The sequence below is a fragment of the Arvicanthis niloticus genome, chromosome 5, assembly GCF_011762505.2.
Source record: "Arvicanthis niloticus isolate mArvNil1 chromosome 5, mArvNil1.pat.X, whole genome shotgun sequence".
Classification (NCBI taxonomy): Eukaryota; Metazoa; Chordata; class Mammalia; order Rodentia; family Muridae; genus Arvicanthis; species Arvicanthis niloticus.
Window position 1 is genome coordinate 5,673,076 of NC_047662.1, and position 22,843 is coordinate 5,695,918.

Consider the following 22,843-nt stretch of genomic DNA (forward strand, 5'->3'; position numbering starts at 1 on the left):
AACAGAATCTCTGTAGTAAGTGGCTAGCTGGGTCCAGTGAGAGATCCTGCCTTAATGTTTAAAGAAAAAAGCAAAAGAGAAAGACAGTGGTATTGGCTCGGGCCCTCCACCATATGCTTCCCGCCCCCAGAGCCCAAACCAAGTAATCTCGTTTTTCTGATTCAGCCCTGGGAGGCCAAACTGCAGGGTAGAAGCTCCTAAAAACAGTGTCTACCAAGGCCAGAGACATGCAGGCAGGCACAGCATCAGGATGGTGACTGGGAGAGACTGTGGGGAGGAGAGTCTGCAGTGGACACCTGCTTCACAAAGGGTCTTCATACACATGCTGGACTAAGAAAAAGGTCAAGCTGACCATTCATGTTGATGAGCAAATCACTTCTAGGTACCAAGGGTCTTTCTTCTGAAGCTCCCGCCTACCCAGTCACTCACCCATCTATCCTACATAACAGTCATGAAGCTAGTGACTCTGGCCTAGTAACAAGGAAAGCTGGTGTGTCCAAACAGAATTGGGCTGGGGTAGTCTATAGTGCAGTTTCTGATCTGATTCATCAAAATACAGATGGCTGTGACAGTCACAAGGCCCAGAACTTCACCTGCCAGGATTCCTGGGCAGAAGTGAGCCCAGTGAATAGTCTGGGAATGGCCATCTCCCAATACAGAGAGAGCTAAGGATCAGACACCCGATGCCCAAAGTGCCTGGAGAGGGAGGGCATGGGCTCCTGAGCCAGAAAAGGGGCCATGTGCCTCACTCACGACCCATGCTGTACCTCCCATGGCCCACCCCCACCAGGCTCTGCTTTGTGTACCCCAGAATCCTACTCTGGTCGTCATAACCCTGAAGCATCCACTTGTATAGCTAGCTGCATGGCTTGCTTCCCTGATCCTTTCTGGGACAGGCACTTACTCTTGTTTGAGGACTAATTTGCTCAACTCCAAGTTATCTGAGTAACAAGATCCATTGATTTCAAAGCCATGGGTTCAGGAACAGACTGGACCTCCCAAGGTTGACCAGGAAACTGAGGCTGTGGGTGTCGTCTGGTTTGTAACCTATGGCCTGCTGGTGAGTGTGTTTGCTTCTGAGGGGGATCTGGCTCTCAGCAGTCACACACACACAGCTGCACAGCTACTCTGATTAAGTCTGGATGTTTCCAGCTACACCCAGGAGGGTACTGTTGGTCACTTTTGAGAAGTGACCTCTGTGTACCCAGTGGCATCTCTGTACTCTCCTTCAGTACAGCTCACCAGGAATGCTTATCAACAGGGAAGTGAAGCACCAAGCTTATACCAGTGTGGGCTGAGGCACAGGACCTCGCACCGTATCAAGTCATTTGGTTAGCCCGTGTGCAATGACCAGAATGGCTGCCGGGACTCCATGCCCAGGCCAAGGATCTACTTATGAAACAAACAGGCTTGGGGAACCATGGGGGTGTCACTGGAATAGCTGCAAGAAGGGCTGGCCTGAGGCAAGAGTGCTGTATCACCTCATCCACTCAGATGTGGGCTCTCTGTCTTTCCTAAGTTTTCCTAACGCCTCCAACTAATGTCCACACCCTACTTAAGTAAACACTAGTAGACATATTTGTGACATAAAGAACAGACACTTGTACACCTAAAAACCGCATCCTGAAAAAAAATTCTTGAAAACCTCTGGACTCTTACCACAAGCAAAATGTAACAAGTGTCAACAGTCATAAACTAGCTACTCACTATATGACCCAACTTCCTCTCCCTCCTCCCCACCTTAGTCTCCAGTGACTGCTGGCCTCACCTTTTTACAGGACTGATTTTCAGTATCCCTTCCTTCCAATCTGCTCTATGTCACCTAAGTCACTGTAAGTTTCGTGCAGGTTGCTTCAAATGACAGGTTGCATTTTCATTTATGACCCAGTAGTTTCCCCCGGTCTATACATGCGATGTTATACACGCACACATCTGTTAGTAAACTGTTCAGCCAGTGAGCACCACGTGAATGTCATGAACACGCGTTTGTGGCTTCCCTTGTCCTCTCTCCTTTGCTCACATGTCCGGTACTGGAGCGGGGTGTGTGGGGGTGTGGGGGTGTGGGTCACAATCACAGAGCAGTTTTACTTTAGCCTAGGTGGCTTGCTGACACTTGGGTCATGACATGTAAGATCCAAGTTGTCTGCTGCCTGGCCTGTCCCCAAGCTGCTTAAGGGCTATCAATGCACACGCTCAACTGCTTCCTCTTCCCCTCAAGTGGGCAGCACCTGACCCACACTGCCCCTAGGCCTTTGTCCCTGGCAGGCAGCTTGGTGACAGACTCTCTGGGCTGTTCTTACTCCACTTCTTGAAGCACCATGGCTTTAATACAGAAACTTTCAAGAGAAAACGTCTGTGGTCATCAGAAGCCACAACAGGAATCCACCAGGTCTGGTCTCTGGTGGCCACGTCCACACGTACAGGAGAGCCCGTGTGTAGTCTCCGGGAGAAGCCCCACCAGCAGTGTTTCTTGGATGTCCTCACACTGAGACCCTCTTATTCAATTCCTCACGTCATGGTGACCCCACCGCCATCCCAGACAATGTCTTTGCTACTTCATGACTATAATGTTACTGTTACATATCATACTGTAATTATCTGAGATGCAGGATATCTGATTTGTCACTCCTGTAAAAGGGTTGTTCAACCCCCAAAGGGGTCACGAGAACCACTTCCCTTCAGTGCCTGTGGCACCTTGAATCTGGAAAATTCTGGAGGTGGCTCCAATCTCTCCTCAGCAGGCAGAGGATTCTTCCCTGCACATCCTAATGGTATAGACTGAGTGGTGGATGTGGGTGGCAATGTCTTGGTTTCACAGAGCAAGGGGATTGGCTAAGGCAGCTTTTCCTCCCAGACAACACAGACCTGTCTCTAGAAGCTCCAGGAGGTTAAGCAGGCCTGGCAGCAAGGAGCAGTGGGCTCTCCCCAGTGGCCACCTGCAGTGCCCTTACCCACACTCTCCAGTGTCCCACCCACACTCCAGAATGAGACAGTGCGCTGGCCAACACACAGGGTGCTGTAGTGTAGCTTGGTTTTATTTATGTCCACAAATATTTCAAAAAAATTACAAAATACTCAAATGGAGAGAACACAGAAGTCACGATTTTCTGGGTGTCTACTGTTTACACTGTGTCATCTCATGGCAAACTACTCATATGTACACTTAGCTCCGAGATCTAAAGAAATGCAGCGATCAGAATGTCCGCTCGCTCCACTGCAGTGAGACTTGAAGCTCAACCTTGACGACACTGAACAAGATACGTACAGAACACAGAAAGCAAACCCAAACTTCAAATGAAAGCAAGGAAAATCCAAAAGGAAGGCAAGAGGCCAGGCTTCAAAGACGCCACAAAGGTCCAGGGCCTCCAAATGAACTGTAGTCAGTCACAGAAGAAATGAAGACTCAGCGCTTCACCTTGGGACAGGGGAGAAACCCAAAACTAACGAGGAAACACTTCCAGACAGATTTCAAGTACAGACTTCAAAGTACTTCACTCTTTCTCTTTGGAAATGGGTACTAGAGAGGAAATAAAGGTTTAACTCAACGGCAGACTCAGTTAAAAGGGGAAGGAGGTGGTGGCATGTGACAGAAGGGACCTGCCTGTCCAGAGCCTTGGGGGGGGGGGTGGGTCCTTCCTCGGTCCAGAGGGCTGGAGGACAGGCCATCTGGAGGGCATGTCACCACCCCCAGAAGAAAAAAATGCCTTCATGCCAAGGCAGCCAGACAGTTTGATGACAAAAGGTTAATTTGAGCTTGCCTCCTATGAAGAACCAAAGTTAAGGCAGAAATGGAATGAGAAAAAGAAAAGTTAAAAAACAAAACAAAAAAGCTACAAACATGTCCAACAGACAAATGGATCCTAGTTGCTCCATGCATGGTTCAGGGAGCATGAGGCTCTGCCACGCCTGAGTCAGAGCCTGGAGCAGAGTGAGTGCCAGCTGAACCACAAGCTACTTCTCTCCACGGGGCCAGGACACACCTTGTCTACTGACCCACAGGATGGTCCCTGGCTAGCTGTTTCTAAATGCAACCATTGCATTCAAGAGTGGGAATGGCCCCAAGAGTCCAAGGGAGGGGTCCAGATATCTCTTCCATAGCTCTGGAAGGAGAGTTCCATCAGGGACAGTGGGGCAGGAGTCAGTTCTGCCCAGCACTGCTCTGACTCACCTCTCTGCAGGGCCTGCAAGAGAGCACTTCCCAGGGGAACCTGCTTCAACCAGGACTACCCCTACCATTCCTATTCTAGGAGGAAAGGCAGGACACTTGGTTTCCTAGGAGGTGCAGGTCACCTGCACAGCCTACTTCATAGCCCCGAGTACGGGCCAGACCTACAACCACAGTAACCCTAGGGTATTCCTCACTCTGAAACCTCTCAGTCTGTGGCTGGCATGGCTTGGCATGGTGACATGCACATGAGCAGATCCTAACATTCTTTTGGCAAGTACATGTCGTAGGTCTTTTCATGTGCTAGGTACTGCATCACTTTCTTGAATTTCCTAGAATGTTTATAACAATTTATCTAGATCAAACATGTGCATAAAACTCTAAGGAAACTTATCATCACACACAGATACATAAACATGTGCTTCCTATACCAGACACAGGACAGTGGGGACATCAGGGAACAGAGTCAACACGGAACTCCTATGAATGAGGAAGGAGGCTCACTCAAACACGCCTGCCACTGCACATGTGAGGGACAGACAGAATAAAAATCAAAGCAGCAAAATAAAGAGCCTGTAACACTGTCCCTGCCAACCCTTGGGTGCTCACTGCTGTGACCAAACCTAGTCCCAAGCTCCTGCCTGCTTAAAACTAGAAACGCCCATCTGTTCCCTTTAATTAAAGGGATAATTATATATAACTTTTTATTAAAAAATCAACTCTGTATTCTGTCAATAGCTGGTAGGAATTCACACTTTGTGACATGGCTGGAAAAAATAGATCAGAATAGTCGTCTGTGGAAAGAAAAAAAAGACTTCTAAAATTATTTATTTACAGATGTAAAAAGCCATGCTGCAGAACTGTCTCAAATTATGAAGATTTCCTACAATGTATTAAAATAAAAGATTTTTTAAAAATTATAGCTCTTGGATTTCAAACTCATATGCCACCTCTCTGCAAACCACCTGTGGGTTTCAGAGCCCACGTGCCTCAGTGTCTGCGCGCACAGTGAAGGGTGTGAACGGACTCTAGCACCTACTGAGAAATCAAGGAAAAGAGAACTAAAGCCAAACCCCAAGATCGTGGTAAGTTTTCTGGGTGTCAGTCCAGCCCAGGACACACCAAGTTTCTGGGGGACTGTCATGCAGGGAGACCCAAACTGGTCTCAGGAAATCCTCTCAACAAACAAACACTATTATGCAGTTGTGTTTTAGTTGTGGGTTTTAAATATATAGAGCAATCTTTAGACGATATTCCTCTTTGTTCTTGCAGCGCTTACGAGATGTAAAAGTCCTGTTTCTGCCCCCTAGAACTGGGGTTTCCACAGCCAGCATTAACGAATAAATAACTTATAACTGCTTGTCACCTTCTTTCTTCAGTCGACTGGTGAGAAAGGAGAAGACAAAAGAATGGACATCAGGAAGTGCTAGCTGACACAGGAGGGGACCCTATAGCTACAGGCAGAGCCTGGCCAATCTGTTTACTTATGGGTTCCACCCCACCCAGAAGTCTCTCAAATAGCTAAGTCATGCTTGCATGCATCTCTCCCTCTCAGAAAAAAGGAGGTGGCCCTTTGTTCCACGGGGATGGGGCTAGGGTGAGAAGCCTGTGCTCTCTTCACCTCACCTGTAGTAATCCTCCTGACTTGGTAGATGGCCACCATGCATGTGTGGATGTCCGTGCAGCCACTGCTGTTCCATGGCTAGTCTCTGTAGCTCGGCTGACTGGGCATGCATGGCCTGAAGCTGGTGGGCTGCTGACATGGGGGGTGGAATAGCCCCAGGCAGGTCTCGGGGATAGGGGGTGCCTGCCAAGCGCAAAACAGGCTCTGCTACAAAAACAAGTCAAGGGAGCAGCCATGACCAGAGCAACCAAGACAGACCAGGAAGGAGGAGAGAGCCTGCTCAGCAGAGCACTCACTCACCTAGCAAGGGAAGCAGAGCCAGCCCTTCCTAGGCTCTATAGAGCTTCCCCAGGGGTGGTGCCTTTCAGCAGAGTCCCCCAGACTGGAAGGAGGCTCATCCCAGCTCATCCTGGACCTAGCCTGCCCTCTTCTCCTCCCCACACCTCCACCTGTCAGGTGCCTGCTGTCCTCTGCAGCCCAGGCAGTCCTGGCTCCTGTCAGGCTACATTGCTGTGCATTTATGGCCTGCGTCCTTCACACCCTGCCCAGCAGTCTCCCTGCCTGATCCCACCTCTGTGCAGTTGGTAACGTGAACAACTGCTCATCTGACTCAACCCCATGTCCTCCTCCAGTGATTTCTTACCAAAAACTGGGTGGCGCAGCATCTCGTGCTCATGGGGGGGCTGTCCAAGTAGAGGATTAGGGAGGGTGCCCGGAGGGTAGGGGAAGCGAGCTAAGTGAGGGCCAGCAGTCAGGGGGTCAACCAGGGGGTGAACTGGGCCTGCTGAACCTAAAAAAAAAAAACCAACAACAAAAAAACCCCACAGGTCCAGATGTAGCAGGTGCATGACTCTGGAGCTCTTTCCTGCGTGACACACTGTGACTCCCCTCTGACCTAGGCTGGCTCTGGCTCATGAGGATGGGAAGCATCCCTGGCTGCAGGGTCCTGACTTCCTCTGGGGGCTCTCCTCTTGGGGAGTACAACACTAAGGCAGAGAGCAGCACACAGCTCAGGCCTGAGCAGCCATCCTTGCCACCGTGCCGATGACTGCTGAGCGCTGTGTGTCGTTGTCTGAGAACCCAGTGTGGGTGGGCGCAGCCTTAGCTCAGCTCACAGGCCCTGGGGAGTCCTGTCCTGGGTCCCTGGTGAGGTAGCGCTCTACCTCAGGCCTCTAAGGGTCCCTCCAGCTGTTCACACTGGCTTACTATCACCCCTTGGGGACCTGTTGCAGTAGCCCTCCGATCTCAATGCTGCCCCACTTTTTGGACTCATAGCCAGCCTTCCTCATAACCAACCCTGTGGCTTTGAAGGGAATGGTACCCACTGTGCTGCCTTTGCTGAAGCCCAGCCTTCCCACAGCAGCCCAGAGAATGGACCTTCAGAAACTCAGGTCCCAAAGGACAGAACTGTGCTTTGCCTGGCCATTAGTTCAAAGCTAGGTAGCTTGCCCTCTACCTCTACCCTCCTATTGTGGGAAAAGAGGCATTTTCTTTGGGCAGCCCAGTGCCTATACTCAGACCTGGCTCTGAGGGCCATGAGAGCCCTCATCTGGTGTCTCGTACCCACAACACAGGGCTAGGCTTCCCTAGAGGCTTCTCTGCTGTAGGAGACCCAGGTAGAGCAGCTTCTGGAGACTCACTGCTCAGGAAAGCCCCCAGTGTGACCCTCGGACAGAAGCTGGGCACGCACCTTGGTGGAGAGGGTCCTGCTGGTGGAGGTGGAGGTGGGAGTGGATGTGTGAGTGCTGGTGATGGTGTGGCGTGACATTGAACATCTGCAGCCGTGCCAGGGGGTCGCTGGTAAGTGACGCCATGCGCTCTGCATGGATGCGCTCGGCTGCCAGTCTGTCTGGGTAACTCATCTCAGGCCGCAGCTGAGGACCTGCCAGCGCCAGTCTCTCCCGATCCAAAGGGTTGAGGCCAGGGTGGAAAGAGGCAAAGGGGTGGGGGCCGGCTGCAGGAGGAATGGTGAGGGCGCTGTGCCGGGCAAAATGCTCCATGGGGTTGGTGGCTGGGTGCAGGGGGTCCAGCTCTGGGGGCTTCACCTCAAAGCCTGGCTTCATCCTCTCCCGCAATTCCCGCTCCCGGATCTCGCGCTCTCTGATCTCACGCTCTCGGAGCTCCCGCTCCCGGATGGTGGGGTCAACATTGTACAGGCCAGGCATGTGGTAAGCCAGCAGGGGGTCAGTGGGATTAAGGGGCATGTAGAAGGGGTGATTGCGGTTGGTGGGAGACATGACATGGGGCCGAGCATATTCGCTCAGTGTCCGGAGGGCAGGTGTGTCAGGCCCAATATATGGGGGCACAGCAGCAATTGTGGTCGGTGGTGGCTCGAAGGAGGGTCGCATGTGACCTGGACCACTGAGCTGAGAGTCACTCAGACGGCCTTCATGTGCTGAGCTAGATGCCTTCTGCTGAAGAAAAGAAGGCATGAGGATGGGTGCCAGGCCACCTGGGGTCTAAGACTGGTGCTCACTACAGAGGCAGGCCCCTGTCCTGTTCCAGTGTCAGGCCAATTTAGTCCCTTCACCCCAACATAGTGACAAGGGACCTTTGCCAGGTCCAACACTCTGATCTGTGCTCGCCTGCAGCTCCCCTGTACCAAGGTTGGGTGCATGTGTGCACTTGTGCTAACAGTTATAGCTCTGTATCTGCACCAGGGTGCCCATCAGGCTAGAAGACCTACTGGGATGAAGTTTCAAATGCTGCCACTTCTGGATTTGGCACCCCTCACACCTCCTGATCAAGCAGGCACCAAGTACCCCATCCCACAAGAGGGCTTCGAAGCAGGATGCCCCTGTATAGGTCTCCTAAGTCACCCCTTCCTGTCTCTCTGATACCTCAGGATTAAGGAGGAGGCACAAATCTATAGGCTGCAAGGAAAGGACATGCCCATCAATCATAACTGCAGGGCAATGGCTTGCAGGCTTCAGGAAGCCTAGAGAACATTAACAGTCTGGGATCACGCCAGCTACCATCCCTGGTTGAGGACACTGCTTCCCCACCAATCAGGCCCCTTCAGGACTCACAGCAGCACGCTCTGCCTCCCGTTCCCGTTCTCTCTCCCGTTCTCGCTCTTTTTCCTTCTCTTTCTCCCGCTCCCGTTCCTCTCGGGCTTTCTGTTCAGCCTCCCGCTTGGCCTTCTCAATGGCTTCCTCCCTCTTCTTGGCTAGTTTGGATGCAGCCAGAGGTATGAAGTACAGGTCTGTCCGTGCACACGAATTGTAGCCCCGGTCCAGGTGTTTGTAGAACCTAGAGAGATGGCAGCTCTGGTTGGGGCTCCTGCTGAGGGCTATACCCTTCCTTGCCTCCAAGTCCACCCACACCCAGCTGGGCCCATGTTCCTCAGAACCAGTACCTGGCATTACGGCTAGCGTGGGTGGGGGTGTCCACTACAGTGGGCTCAGGGGATGGGCTCCTGGGGGGTGGAGGAGGGCTCTCTGGCTCCTCTGCTTCATCCAGAGCCTCCTCTTTGATCTGCACAGCAGGAAGTGGGCAAGATGGCGCCCCTGGAACACTGCCTCCAGAAGACACCGCAGCAGAGCAGGGCGGCTGTGATGAGGAGCTGGGCCCAGCAGGAGAGGTGGAGGTCGGGGGGCAGGAGGGTGGGGTGATGGAAGGGGGGCCTCCAGGTACGAAAGGGTGCTGGGGGAATGGGGATTGGGAGGGCACCTGGTGGAGGCCGGTGGTAGGATGGGAGGCAGCAGGGGGTGGTAGGCTCTGGCTCTGGGTCAGCCCAGGTGGCTGGGCAGGTGAAGAGGGCAAGGGCTGGCTCTGAGGCATGAGCTGTAAGGGTGGGGGGTGGGCTGAGGGAGGGTGGTGTGTGGACAGTGAGCTCAGGGGCTTCAGGGCTGGAGGGGGTGGCAGGTTGGCATTCATGGAGAAGGGGGAGGGGCCTGAGAGGTGAGGTGGATGTTTGTGGGCCTGTGGTGCTGGAAGCTGGGGAATTGGTGTGGTGGGAGGGGGTTTGATGTGAGGCATGGCTAAAGGGGCAGGAGGCAAGGGCTGTTCCCTTGGGGGCTGTTGGGGCTGCAGTGCTGACTGGGATGCTGGAAGCTGTATGGCGCTGTGAGGATGAGCTGCTGCTGGGGAGGTGCCCAAAGGGCCCTGACCTTGGGAGGGTTGGGGAGGAAGACCAAAGGGCTGAGGCGGCCCTGGGTGCTGTAATAGGGGTCCAGTCTGTAGGCCGTGAGGGCCGGGTGGGCCCTGACCATGCAAGGAGGGCTGGGGGTGAGGTTGTGCAGAGTTCTGGCTAGGCGGTGCAGTCATAGGCTGCAGTGGAGGATGAGGTGAGGGCAGCCGAGGTGGGTGCAGGGTAGGTGTCTGCTGGATGTGGGTGTGGGCTGCAGGTACCACTGTAGATTGAGTCTGGTTAGGGGGCTGTGAGGCTGCAGGGGAGCCCTGTGGAGGGACTGCAGTGGCAGAGGGTGTGGGCCCTGTGGTGGGAAGCTGGGGTGTCCCTGGAGGGGCTGTAGAGGGGGCCGAGGCAGCCCCACTGGGAGCTTGCAAGGCTGGGGGCTGGGCCTGCAACATCTGCTGCTGAGCTGAGGAGTCTGAGTCGCTCTCATTATCCTGAGGGCTGGGGATACTGGGAGACGTGCTGCGGTTATCCTGGTCGATGTCTTTCGGGTCACTGCTGCCCTCATCGTTCACACTGCGACTGTCTGAACTCTCCCCCTCACCTTCAGAGGGAGAGTTGGGGCGGCTGATCTCCTAAGGCAGAGAAGCAAGAGATGGAACCATAGAGAGCGGAGCCCTGCATGCACTACTAGAGTGGATACAACCAGGTCTGTGCTGAGGCAGCAGGAGTTCAGCTCTTGCTTGGACACGCAGGAGCCAAACTCTTTCTTTCCTGGAAGTCAAGTACTGCCTTGCCCAGGAGGACCTGAACTTGTGTGTTGTGAAGGTGGGGTGTCAGGGTATCACAAGAGCCTCACCTGAGTCTTTGTCTTTTTGGAGGTGGTCCTATCAGTGTCTTCTGTGTCAGAGGCCACCTTCTCCCGCTGGCGCTTGGTACTCTTTAGAGGGGATGCAGCCTCTTCCTTCACCTTCTGCAGTGGAAGCAGAAGAGATGTGTTGTAGACACTGTTCCTCATTCTGAAGCAAGAATGTTCTCCAAAGGGCCAACAGGGGCCCAAAGGAGCTAGCAGAAATGAGAGGTTTGGCCCAGGAGCCTTTCCAACCACTCCATTCTGTGTTTCTGGGACCTTGGCAAACTTGTGGCAGAAGACCCTTATTTCTGTAGGCCCCTAAGCCAGGGAACCGGCAAGGCCCAGATGGGAGTGAGGGAAGGCCCTGACCTTGGCTGACTTCTTCACTGTCTCTGCTTTACTGTCATTGCTGGAAGTGCTAGCCGCACTGGGGGAGTTCCGGCCACTCGATCGGATGTCTTCATTGATGGGTGAGGCACGACCATCAGGACTGGTGGGCTGCTTCTTCCGACCACTGCGTAGTGTAGACATCTGCCCCTCCAAAACCAAACTAGAGTGAGAATGGACCCCCAGGCCCCATAGATGCCCACCTAAGACTAGCCATTGTCAAGGCAAGATAAACAAGTGCATTCATAAAGTCACTCAAACCCAGAAACACAGCGTGAGGGAAGACCTTGGAAATGAGCAGGGATCTGAGGTAAGGAGAGACTGCCCACGCTCACCAAACCATACCACAGAACATTTGTGGATTAATCAAACAGGACAGGAAGTCACCCAAGGAGACAAGGCTGTTAAATACTGCAGTTTAAATCTCACAGATGTCTGGCTTAACACATATCTGTAAAGCCACAGGGCTGAGCTGAGGCCAGGATACAGGAGGGTGGGCAATCTATCCACGTGCTGCCTTCCAGAAACGCCCTCAGAGAGGTCAGTGCCAGAGAGAAAGATCCCTCAGTGTTCACTGCCTCAAGCATCAAAGACCCTCCCTCGGTCCTAGACACACCTTACCTAGGTTAAACAAAGCTACAGCCACTGCTGTGTTCCCCACCCTACAAACAGAGTTTCTCTGTGTATCCCTGGCTGTCGTGGACCTTACTCTATAAACCAGGCTGGCCTCAAACTCAGAGACTGGCCTGTCTCTGCCTCCTAAGTGCTGGGATTAAAGGCGTGTGACCACAGCCAGGCTGGCCTTGAGTCATGGCAGTTCTTCTGCCACAGCTTCCTAAGTGCTAGGATTATAGACGTGAGCCGCCATGCCTAGATGGACAAATCTTCACTAAAGAACCTATGTAAAAATGTGGGATCAAATGCTGGGAAAAACAACCTGCAAAGTTAAAGTTAGAGATGTGTCCACTAGAGACAAGCAACCTACATGCCAGAGACAAAAGTTCTGAGGGACTGGGGGAGCTGACACTGGGTTACCACCACCAATGAGCTTTCCTAACGCCAAGCTCCCTGAAGACTCCATGGCCCAAGTCCACACGCAAGGTTACTGCTTTCAGGGAGAGGACGACCACCAAGAGCGCGCGTGCATGTGAGTTTCTGCCTAAACCCAACTCTTACTTGAGCCCCAGCACCAGGCCCCAGCTCACCGAGCCCCGACTCCGCCGTGTCCTCATGCTATGTTTCCCACTGAGCCCATCGTCCTCCTCCTTGACGGGCTTGAACATGAAGGGTGGGGGGTCCACAGGCTTCTCGATGGGTGGCAGCTCACCGTACTTCTTGAAGTGGATGCGGCAGTCTGTGCACAGCAAGATGTTTTCTCGGCCCCCGTGGTGCCAGTCTTTGGAGGCTACATGAGGGGAGGTGGGCAATGTTGGAAACCATCTCTATCTCTGGGGATATTAACAGAGGGTCCTTCTGTGGGCTCCACCTGACCCCGAGTCAAGAGAGCGACTCAAAGTATGAGCTTGGATAGATGCCTGTTCCCTGGACAGCCCAGGGCTGATGAGGAGATTCCACTGGCCAGTGGAAGATGATGACCATATCCCAGGAACAACAGCACCCTCCCTCCCCTTGTATGAGTCTCTCCTACCCAGTTAGTATAGCTCTGACTGGGAGGAAGTCAGAAGAAAGGTTCAAATTTCTCAAGCACAAGCCAAGCATCAAGGCGATCACCCCTTGCTGCTTTTCCATCCAGCACATGAAATACTCTTAAGTCTGGCAGCCCAGAGCCTCGCCTGGCCCAGGAGAGCACCTGTGGCTGCACTAAGGGCACCTGAGGCCACTTACTGGTGGTGAAGCAGTGACGGCAGGCGTACCCCTTCAGCTCCTGCTCGCTGTCCTCGCTGTCAAAGTCATCCTCACTAGCTGAGCTCAGGTCCACTGTACGAAGGTAAGCAAAAGTGGAAACAGAAGAGACACCATCATGTTCAGCTGGGAATGGGGCCAGCAGTAAAAGAACCACACAGACTGAGACAAGCATCGGTCACAAAGGCTCATTTTTAATCCTCAGGAGCTGTCATCAGTGCCAAGAGCTTGCATGTGTGAGGGTACTATTCAAGGTTCTGCCCTGCTAGATTTTGGGAGGTTGATATCACGCCTGAATCCTGCCGTGGCCAGCAGAGGCGAGTCGGGTGAATCTGAAATGGTGGCAGTGTACCCACAATGCCTTGCTAGTACATCTAAGCAGCTTGGAATCCTGTCTGAACCTAGATGGCTTCTGGCCTTCACAAAGTAGAACACAGAATATTGGTGCCCTAAGGCAGTGTTCTAGACTGGGGCAGAACTGCAAAGCTCACCTGTTTCACTCTAGTTTGTAAGAGCCAAGAATGTAGGACCCACAGGACCTCCTTATCTTATTAGAGTGAATGTCACACCAAGAGCAAAAAGCTAAGCTTGGTAAAGCAGACAAAAGAAGAAAAGTAGAAACTTAGGTTAAGCTTACATTTTACAAAATGTGAAAGAATTTATTACAAACACTTAAATGTAAGAATAATTTTTAAATTCTCCCACAGCTGTCAGCTTGTCATCCCTAATGTACAAACGTACATGCTAACACACAAACCAGACCATACAAATCCCTGGCTCACCAGTTCTACGGGCTTAGAGCTGGACACAGATATGCCTGCATGTAAGCAGCACTGAGACAACCCACTTACAGAATTCACTGGATGGCGGTCTGGAGGGTGTGTTCACAGGGGTGGATGCTGTGCGCGTCTTAATTCTTCTGAACACGGCCTGCCTGCGGTGCCGGCGGTGGGCACGGGAGCTGGCTGCTTCTGGTGTTTTCTTCCAGTAGTAATAGAAGGTAATCAGTTCTCCCTGCAAGACAGAAGAAGAGCAGCTGTCAGTGTGCACCCGCATCATCACATCCTCCTGCATCTTCCTGGAGCAGGGGTAGCAGTGTCCCAGAGAGAAGCTTCAGGGTCTCATTCTGCAATCCAGCAGATGATGACCTCCACACACTAAGAACCCAGACTACACAAGAGACAAAAAGGAACTATGGTTCCCACTTTCAGGGAGTCGTAGTTCTGAGTATGTGAGCTTCGTGTGACCTGTGCATACAGAAGCATGTGTGAGTGTGCCAGCTTTGTGTGACCTGTGCATACAGAGGCATGAGCACAACACCCAGTGAAATCACAAGTATGTGAGGGGATGCTCACTACCTCAGAGACAGTTACCAAACAGAGACAACAGGTGAGCTGGTGGGAGCCAAGGCCAGGAGACAAACTGCTTTCTTCTACCTCCCTTGACCCTTTCAATAGGCACACTTGCCCAAACTAGCAGGAAATCCCTGAGGCCTAACAAAAGAAGACAGAGGGACTGACACCCTTCACATGCCAAGCCTTCCTCAAAAATGCAGCGTGAGGGTATGGGAACACCATGGCAACCATATACTGTCTCTCACACAAAGAGCACTTTCACCTAGCAGAGGCTGGCTAACAACAAACTTTAAAAAATGAAGTTTAAAATTTATTAAGTATACAAAATAATGAATTAAAAAATTTTTTTTTAATAAAGTGCTATTTCTTAGAAAGAACCCAAGAGAAAGTCTCTGCCTCAGTCTTGAATGAATCAACACTGCAGGAGCAGATTGCTCGTTGGTCCTGGAGCCCTGCTTTGTCTCTCTCCCTCTAATACTTGCTGTCTTGTGAATGAGGTGACCAAGACAGGAGGAAGAGGCAAAGCTGTTTTCTTGGGAACCAGGTTCTAAGAGTCAGGAAGATAAACAGGAAAACCAGGCAAGCATGTCTGGAGACCATGTACAGCCTCTTGTGACTGACAGCAGGCTTCATCCCATCACTGCCCGTGGCCGTGAGTATCAGTGTTCCTATGTGCAGAGTATAGAATAACCTTGGGTGTTGTTCCTCAGGTCTATGTTCACATGTGTATGTGCATGTGTGTCGGGGGTGAGGAGAAACAGGATCTCTCAATGGACTAGAACGTCTCAGGCAGGCTAGGCTAGTCGGCTGGCTAGCCTCAGGATCTAGCTGGCTCTGCCCCCAGCACTGGGATGGATCACAAGCATGAACTACTACACTTGCCTTTCTCATACGGCATCTGAGGAGCAGACTCAGTTTCTTATGTTTGCATGTCAACTCCCGAGGTGTCAGTACTTGACTTTTTGAGACAGGGTCCCGCTGTATAGCCCAGGTTGACTTTAAACTCACGACCTTCTTGCTTTTAACACCAGAGTTACATAAAAGTAGCAGTGGGCTGTCATGCCTGTCACCATAGAGGTCTATGAAGCAGGACCTGACTGACCTACCCATCTCTTGGAGCTGTGGGTGTGCTTCAGCCTTCCTAACCAGACAATACTAACAAAATGCCACTTACCACCAACACTGCACAGATAAAGCACTGTCCCAGGCTGGGGAGGTCGGGGAGCTTAAACCAAAGCATACAACACTCATGCCCAGATGAGTGTGCACCCCAGCTGAGTTCCACCTAGTGCTAACTGAATAAAGGAAACTCAGGAAAGCTGCCTCTGTCATGTGCTATGGTACAAATAGCTGCTGTCCCATTGGTAACTAGTACTGAGCCTGAGGGGTTACTATGATGCTCCTCCTGCAGCTTTACTTCCCACTGTCATGACTGGGGAATGCAGTTTCCCACACCAAAACTGGGCACTGACACCTACTAGTGGATTTCAAAATCTCTGCCTACTAAGAAGCGAGCTGCCTGAGTTTATCCTGTTGGTCACAGCCACCCTTCAAGCACTTCCTCAGCGGCATGCTTCATCAGTGCAAGTGGGCAACTCTATCCAATAAACCAGAGTCTACTCTGGAGCTGGAGAGAAGCAAAAATCAAAAGCAGGCCACTGCTGTCTTCAGACACACACCAGAAGAGGGCATCGGATCCCATTACAGATGGTTGTGAGCCACCATGTGGTTGCTGGGAATTGAACTCAGGAGCTCTGGAAGAGCAGTCAGTGCTCTAACCACTGAGCCGTCTCTCCAGCCCCTGGCAAAAAACGTTTCTCAGCAGCATTTGTCTGACGAATCACACAGTAACAATTGAGAACTTTTGTTTTTGTTTGTTTGTTTGTTTTTTGTTTTGTTTGTTTTTCTGAGACAGGGTTTCTTCTGTGTAGCCCTGGCTGTCCTGGAACTTGCTCTGTAGACCAGTCTAGCCTTGAACTCAAGAGATCTACGTGCCTCTGCCTCCCATGGCAACCCCACCCTACTTCTTAAACATGAATGCTTGAAAGAGTCTGGAACGGTTTTAGAAGACAGCAAAGGAGCTGAAGAGATGGCTTAGAGATTAAGACCACACAGACTGCTCTTCCTAGAGGACCTGGGTTCAATTCCCAGCACCCACATGGCAGCTCACAACTGTCTGTAACTCCAAGATCTGATACCCTCAAGCAGACATACAGGCAAGCAAAATACCAATACACATAATATAACGTAAGTTAAAAAAATATAAAAAGACAGCACAACTAGACTAGAAAAGGAGACATCAGAGATCAGTGAGGGTAAGAAACCAGGCCAATGCTAGACTTCCAGAAGCCAGGCTGATCCAGTCCACCTGACTCCTGCACCTGTTCTCTAATAGCTAAGACCTCAGGGTAAATGTGACTGTGTGGGCAAGCAAGCTTTGTCAACAAGTAACAACAGCTGTAACAGATGGGTCACAATGATCAGCCACCTGGGCCAGTGGAAACCACAGCTGAGAAAATGAAAGAATATAAATTTAAAATGCAGAAAGCCTACAGGGCTAGAACTTGCCTGCACTGCTGGTGGGAACACAGGCAGTCAAAGCCACTTTGTAAAAACTGCCTGCCAGGTTCTACCGGGTTAAACAAGGACCACAGAATTTATGCCTTACTTGTTTATCCAAAAGAACAAAAATGTGCTCAAAGGCTTTAAACAGTTTTTAAATTATTGATGTGTATGTGTTTTGATATGGAAACGCCTACAAAGGCCAGAAGAGGGAGTAGAATTCTCTGGAGCTGGAGTTACAGGTGGTTTGCAGCATACGGTGGGTGCTGGGAATAAACTTGCTCCTCCAGAAGAACACTACATGTTTCCAGAAGAAAACATGTTTGGCCAGAGGAATTACAATTGGATCCTGATCGAGGCCAGCCAGGTCTACAGAGTGAGTTCCAGGACAGCCAGGACTACACAGAGAAACCCTGTCTTGAAAAACCAACCAACCAACCAACCAACCAACCAACCAAACAACCAATTGGATTCTAAATATCCACTGAAATGTTACATGACAAGGCAAGTCACAAGGGGAACCTGAGAACAGGGGTGGGTGGGGGGATGTCAGTGGCTGCCGAGGGCTGTGAGGAAGGTCAGGAGAGTGCCTGGAAGGACACAACCAAGTGACTACTCAGGAAGACTATACTGAGGCCTATACATAAATGGTGATATTTACACAGATGCATACACTTGTCAAAACTTAACTGACTGTATACTTAAGAGTGTGGGCATATTCATTTACGTCCCCCGCCCCCACAGAGCATATGTACGGTACATGTCAATTATATGTCAATCAAGTTGATAAAATAATAGTAAATCCAGGCCAGGTTTTATCAGCTGCCTCTCAACCACTGCCATGGCCACTGAGGGATTAAACATGGAGGATTAGAAACTGCATACTGCTGCCTGCATGGGTGGCTAGGTCTTGAGTACAAACAAAAGAACATGTTGAGAAAGCTTAGCCTCTACAAATCGGGAGTGAAGCAGCTCTCAGCCTCCCCAGGAACAAAGTCAACTGCACGTTAATCAACCATGCATGGCATGCAGCAGAGACCTGCTGCACATACATTCAGGGAACAAAAGCTGCTGCAGAAATCAATAGCTCACTGAAACATTAACACAGGCAACCATTGATCAAAAGGCAGCTCCACAAAGGCAGCCTGCAAATTAGCTCCTGCTTTTGCTTGCAAGCAAACACAGAGGTATAAATGTTGTTGACACGAATGGCCTATAATAATCATTCTGTTCCCAATGCTCTCACCTCATCTCACAATAGTGTGTCACAGCCAACTCATGTGACATCAGGTGCTGTCGCTACACACATCATGAGATGCTAATCCAATACAGAGCCTGGGAAAAAAAAGGGGGGGTGGAGGGGACAAAGCCACTTCTCCAGTTGTCAGTCCCAGGCCCCAGTGTGGTACCTACTGGCCTGCATTAGCAACCCCTCCTTCCAGTTCCTCCAGCCCCCCACCCCCTTTTGCAATGGGGAGCTGGGTCACAGGCAAAGGCTCCCAGAAGCAGGGGCTCAATTCATCTGAGCTATCTTCCCTGGATATACATCCAACAGGTCAAAGGTAAGGGGAGACTACTGTTGGCTTCCAATGACATTTCTGTAAAAAGATAAACAAGGGGAAGGGAGGGCCATACAGGCCATACACAGAAACAAAGGCAGGAGGTGGAGTGGGGGCTGCTTAGGGAATGGCTCCCTCCTGAGCTTAGGAACTTGAGGAGTCAGCAAAGACCAACAGAGGGCCAGAGCTGTGGGGAACAGCTCCAGGGCCGCTGGCCCCATCCCTCACCACTTGACTTCAGCATCTTCTTGGTTCACTCACACAAGCATAAAGGGCCAGTGTCCCACAGCTGCCTGTGTAGTCTGGCTGGAGGGACAGGCACTGGAGCTGCTCCCATCTTGGACCTGGCCTAAAGCTATTTCAGGCACAAGTTCTGCTGCTGTGGCAAAAACGGCAGGCTGTGTCTCATTCCATCATGGGCGTGCCTCTAGCAGACAAATGAGGATGCTGAAGGCTAGGCTGGCCAGCAGCAGCCAGCCTGCCTACCCCTTGTCTTACAAGCAGCTTTGTTAGTGTATCCATTGGCATTTGGTAAACTCCAGAAGTGGGTCTGTTCACTTCTGTCAGCCGCTGTAAAGCTGAGACATGTGTCTCCTGTCCTGCTCAATTAACAGGTCATTCTTTTTAAAGGTAAGGTGAGGTGTCTGTCTTCTCTGTCCCAAGGGGCCCAGGGAATGAGGTCCCTACCCCCTTCTTTTGGAAACAGGTTCTATGTAGCCCTGGCTTCAAACTCAGAGAGCCTTCTGCTTCAGCCTACTAAATGCTGAGATTAAAGGTATGCTCGACCATGCCTAGCCTCCAAAGGCCATTCCTAAGGACACTCCCAGAGTGGGCATGGGCATCTGGGTGAGACCCCTCACCCTGTCCCTTCCTTGTACTTCTTTAACACTTTGGCTGGGCACTAACTTCTCAGACATCAGACAGGACCCTTTGGGAGGCTGCTGTGGGGCAGGAAAAGGTGAGACAATTAGTATTACTTTCAAGTGTATTTATTTTTCCAGACACAAACACACACAAAACCTTTGACCAAATCCTCCCTCCCCCATGAGACTCTCTTATCCCTGTCCTCTTCTACTTCCCAACAGAGACAAGAGCTACAAGCCAACTGTTTTTGCTCCATACCAAGAGCCTTTTATGTATAAGAAAAATTATAAAAGCAATTTATATCATCATTAGTGTATTACCCAGAGAGGTCTGGACATTCTGAGAAGGTCAGAGTGGTCTAAGATGGGGTCTGGGAGTCTGGAGAGATGGCTCAATGGTTAAGAGGCCTGACTGCTCTTCCAGAGGACCAGGATTTGACTCCCAGCATCTGTATGGCAGTTCACAACTGTAACTCCAGTCCAAGAGAATCCAAAACCCTTTTCCGGCCTCCTCCACAGTACACAGACATACATGAGGCAACACATACTATATATAAAATAAATTAATTAGAAAAAAAGATGGGACACTTGGGCACGGTTTTAATCCCAGCACTCGGGAGGCAGAGGCAGGTGTATTCTGTGAGAACACCAGCCTGGTCTACCAAAATCTGTTTTGGTAGAGATTTGGTAGACAGAGAAACCCTGTCTCAAAAAGGGTATGTGTGTCTTGAGGACCCCAAGACTGATAGTCCTGACAGCCACTATCAAGATTTTTCTTAGTGGATGTGTATGTGCATGCACCCATGCGCGCTGGAGAATAGGGCAAGGCATACATGTGGAGGTCAGAGGACACCTTGTAGGAGCGGGTCCTAGGGGTCAAAGTCAGGCCATCAGGTGTGACAAGCATCTTTTCCTGCTAGATCAAGTCACAGCCCTATACATACATCCTTTATTTAGCACCAGGCATGTTTATTATTTTATGCTCAAGTGGCTCCTTGACTGGGAGGAGACAATGTGGAGGGTGACGGCTTTGTAATGACATCCGGAAGGCCTGTCTAAGCACGCCTCTCTCTAATTCTTTGATGGCCAGAATCTATACACTGACACTGTCCTTTGCAGGGTCAGAGGAAGCATTGAGGAGTTAACGAGGGTCTGATGCAGCACAGGTTGGCCTCAAACTCCTGCCCTTACTATGTTTACCTGGAAATGCTGGGATTACAGGTATATGCCAAACACAACATTCAACGTTGGGGACTGAACCCAGGGTCTCTTGCTTGCTAAACAAGGACTCTGCCAACTGAGTGGCACCTCCAGCCCTGGAATTTGTAAGATGTAGGATTATGAGGGCTGGAGAGATGGCTCAGTGGTTAAGAGCATTGGCTGCTCTTTCAGAGGACCCAAGCTCAATTTCCAGCCGCCACATGGCCACTCACAATTGTCTCTAAGTCCCGTTTCAGGGAATTTGGCACTCTTATACAGACATAAAAATATTTTTTTGTTGTTTGATTTTGGTTTTTTTGAGACAGGGTTTCTCTGTGTAGCCCTGGCTGTCCTGGAACTCACTCTGTAGACTAGGCTGGCCTCAAACTCACTGAGATCTGCCTGCCTCTACTTCTGGAGCTGTGATCAAAGGTGAATGCCACTACCACCTTCCCCCTCCCCTACTGTCTTGGTACTCAATATGTAGACCAAGATGGCCCTGAACTTAGAGATACCTATCTGTGCCACCTGAGAGCTGATATTAAAGGTGTGCACCACCACCTCCTGGCCCTAAAATATAAATCTTAAAAAAAAAAAAAAAAGAGAGAGAGAAGAGATAGTATTATTTGTTCCTATTTAAAAGATAAATATTTTAACATGGGTACATAGAAAAACAGGGCTGCTAAACAACCAACATAGAAGTCCTTAAATTTCAGTGTTCATGTTAATTTAAAATGAAACTCTTGTTAATTTAGAATGCCAACACTGTGCTGAAAGAGTGCTCTACAGGGGCCTTCATAACTCCCAACCAACCACATGGATAGGACGGAGAACTACTGCAGAATCTGCTCCTCCAAGGATCTCAGCACATAGCTGGCCCAGGACTGACACTTGTCCCTGCTCTGTGGGATTACAGATGGTCTGCACCATCTTTAACAAGGGCTCCGTGCTATTTTCCAGGGGAACATTGCACCTATAGCACTGATAAGTAAAAACAAGACCCAAACTACATAGGTAGCAGAGAGAGAGGGAGAGAGAGAGAGAGAGAGACAGATAGACAGACAGAGACAGAGAGAGGGGGAGAGAGACAGAGAGAGGGGGAGAGAGACAGAGACAGAGAGAGGGAGAGACAGAGAGAGAGAAGAGCCTTTCCCAACCCCTGCACCCAGACAGTGAAGAAGGCCGGGATGGGGAGTGGGGTGGGTAGGTATGAGCATCCCTGGGGGGGGGGGGTACCCCCTGGATGAACTCCAGGAATCTTCCAACTAAAGAAGCGCAGCTTGGCTCGATGATCTCCCTGACCTTTTACCTGGAATTATAGCTGCGGTGAAGTTTCCTGGCACAGAGTCCTTTCTTCCACTGTCTGATTCAAGTTGAATCTGACAATGTTGGGGGGAAAAAAATCTCAGGTTAGAGACTGGGCACTGAGCAGCTATGTTTGGGAGCAGCAACCTCTTAAGAACTTCCCATCAGGTTGCTAGGCATGGTGGCTCATGCCTTTGATGGTAGCACTCAGGAGGCAGAGGCAGGTAGAGCTCTTCAGGACAGAGGGTAGCATTCTAGAATCACAGCCTCCTGCACTTTAGGGGTTCAGAAGACTCCTGACTCAGCACAGCCTGTCCTCAACACCTCTTCTGGGACAGACAAATGCAAGGGAAGTGCTCTTGGGCTTGGTCTGTCCAAGATAATGTAAAAGCCCAAAGAGATGGTTCTGAACCATGCACCCTTTTAGTAGAAGGAAGAAGGAAGAAAAAAGAGAGAAAAGAAAGAAAAGAAAAAGAAAGAAGTCTCTAATTTGACAGGTTAAAAATGTACTCCCTCTTCCAGTTATTATACTCCATTTATATAGCACAAAGACCTGGAACTAGCCTGGGCTACCCTTCAGTTCCTAATCCTCTGCTGTCTGGGTTCCTGGTTCAGCAGCCTGCTGATCCTACCCATGGCCTCACATCTCTATTACAAAGTATAGCTTGGAAGCCACAGCTCTTTCCTTGGCTGGCCCCTCTCTTTGGAGGTTAGCTCAGTCTTCTCAAAGCCCTGACCATACCTGCCACTTTTCCAAACCAGGTCCCAGCTACTCCTCCAGCTCTTCCAGATTTCTTTTCTTTCTCTATTCCCTATGTCTCCCAGCCCTTGGCTTGTGCCAAACACTATGGTCAACTGGCTGTTCCCTAGGCCTTCAGCCCATCAGCCCAAGCCTCTTAAGCCAGGTGGGAAGAGAAAACTGGCTCTCACAAGTTCTGACCTCTATATGCGTGCCTCCCTCAGACAAAATAAAAACTAATTCTGAGTAAGTGGGCTTTCAGACGGGCACTGTGGCATATGGCTATAATC

General features: G+C 50.7%; 1 protein-coding gene across 10 annotated transcripts in view; it reads right to left on the reverse strand.

Moving 5' to 3' along the window:
• Positions 1 to 3,017: 3,017 nt before the first annotated feature.
• The window catches only part of Rere (arginine-glutamic acid dipeptide repeats), a 342,417-nt gene continuing 322,591 nt past the window's right edge, over positions 3,018 to 22,843 (reverse strand). For 4 of the 10 annotated variants that reach the window (XM_076933703.1, XM_034501835.2, XM_076933702.1 and 1 more), the window contains 11 exons: positions 13,822 to 13,984; positions 12,953 to 13,045; positions 12,313 to 12,512; positions 11,090 to 11,257; positions 10,727 to 10,840; positions 9,148 to 10,502; positions 8,819 to 9,041; positions 7,480 to 8,203; positions 6,433 to 6,579; positions 5,792 to 5,996; positions 3,018 to 5,548 (listed from right to left, as the gene is read on the reverse strand). In XM_076933703.1, the coding sequence (XP_076789818.1) occupies positions 5,515 to 5,548; positions 5,792 to 5,996; positions 6,433 to 6,579; positions 7,480 to 8,203; positions 8,819 to 9,041; positions 9,148 to 10,502; positions 10,727 to 10,840; positions 11,090 to 11,257; positions 12,313 to 12,512; positions 12,953 to 13,045; positions 13,822 to 13,984 (3,426 nt within the window). In that variant the 3' untranslated portion in view covers positions 3,018 to 5,514. The remainder of the gene's footprint in view (positions 5,549 to 5,791; positions 5,997 to 6,432; positions 6,580 to 7,479; positions 8,204 to 8,818; positions 9,042 to 9,147; positions 10,503 to 10,726; positions 10,841 to 11,089; positions 11,258 to 12,312; positions 12,513 to 12,952; positions 13,046 to 13,821; positions 13,985 to 22,843) is intronic. The other 6 variants (XM_034501837.2, XM_034501838.2, XM_034501841.2 and 3 more) reach the window with 6 other exon arrangements.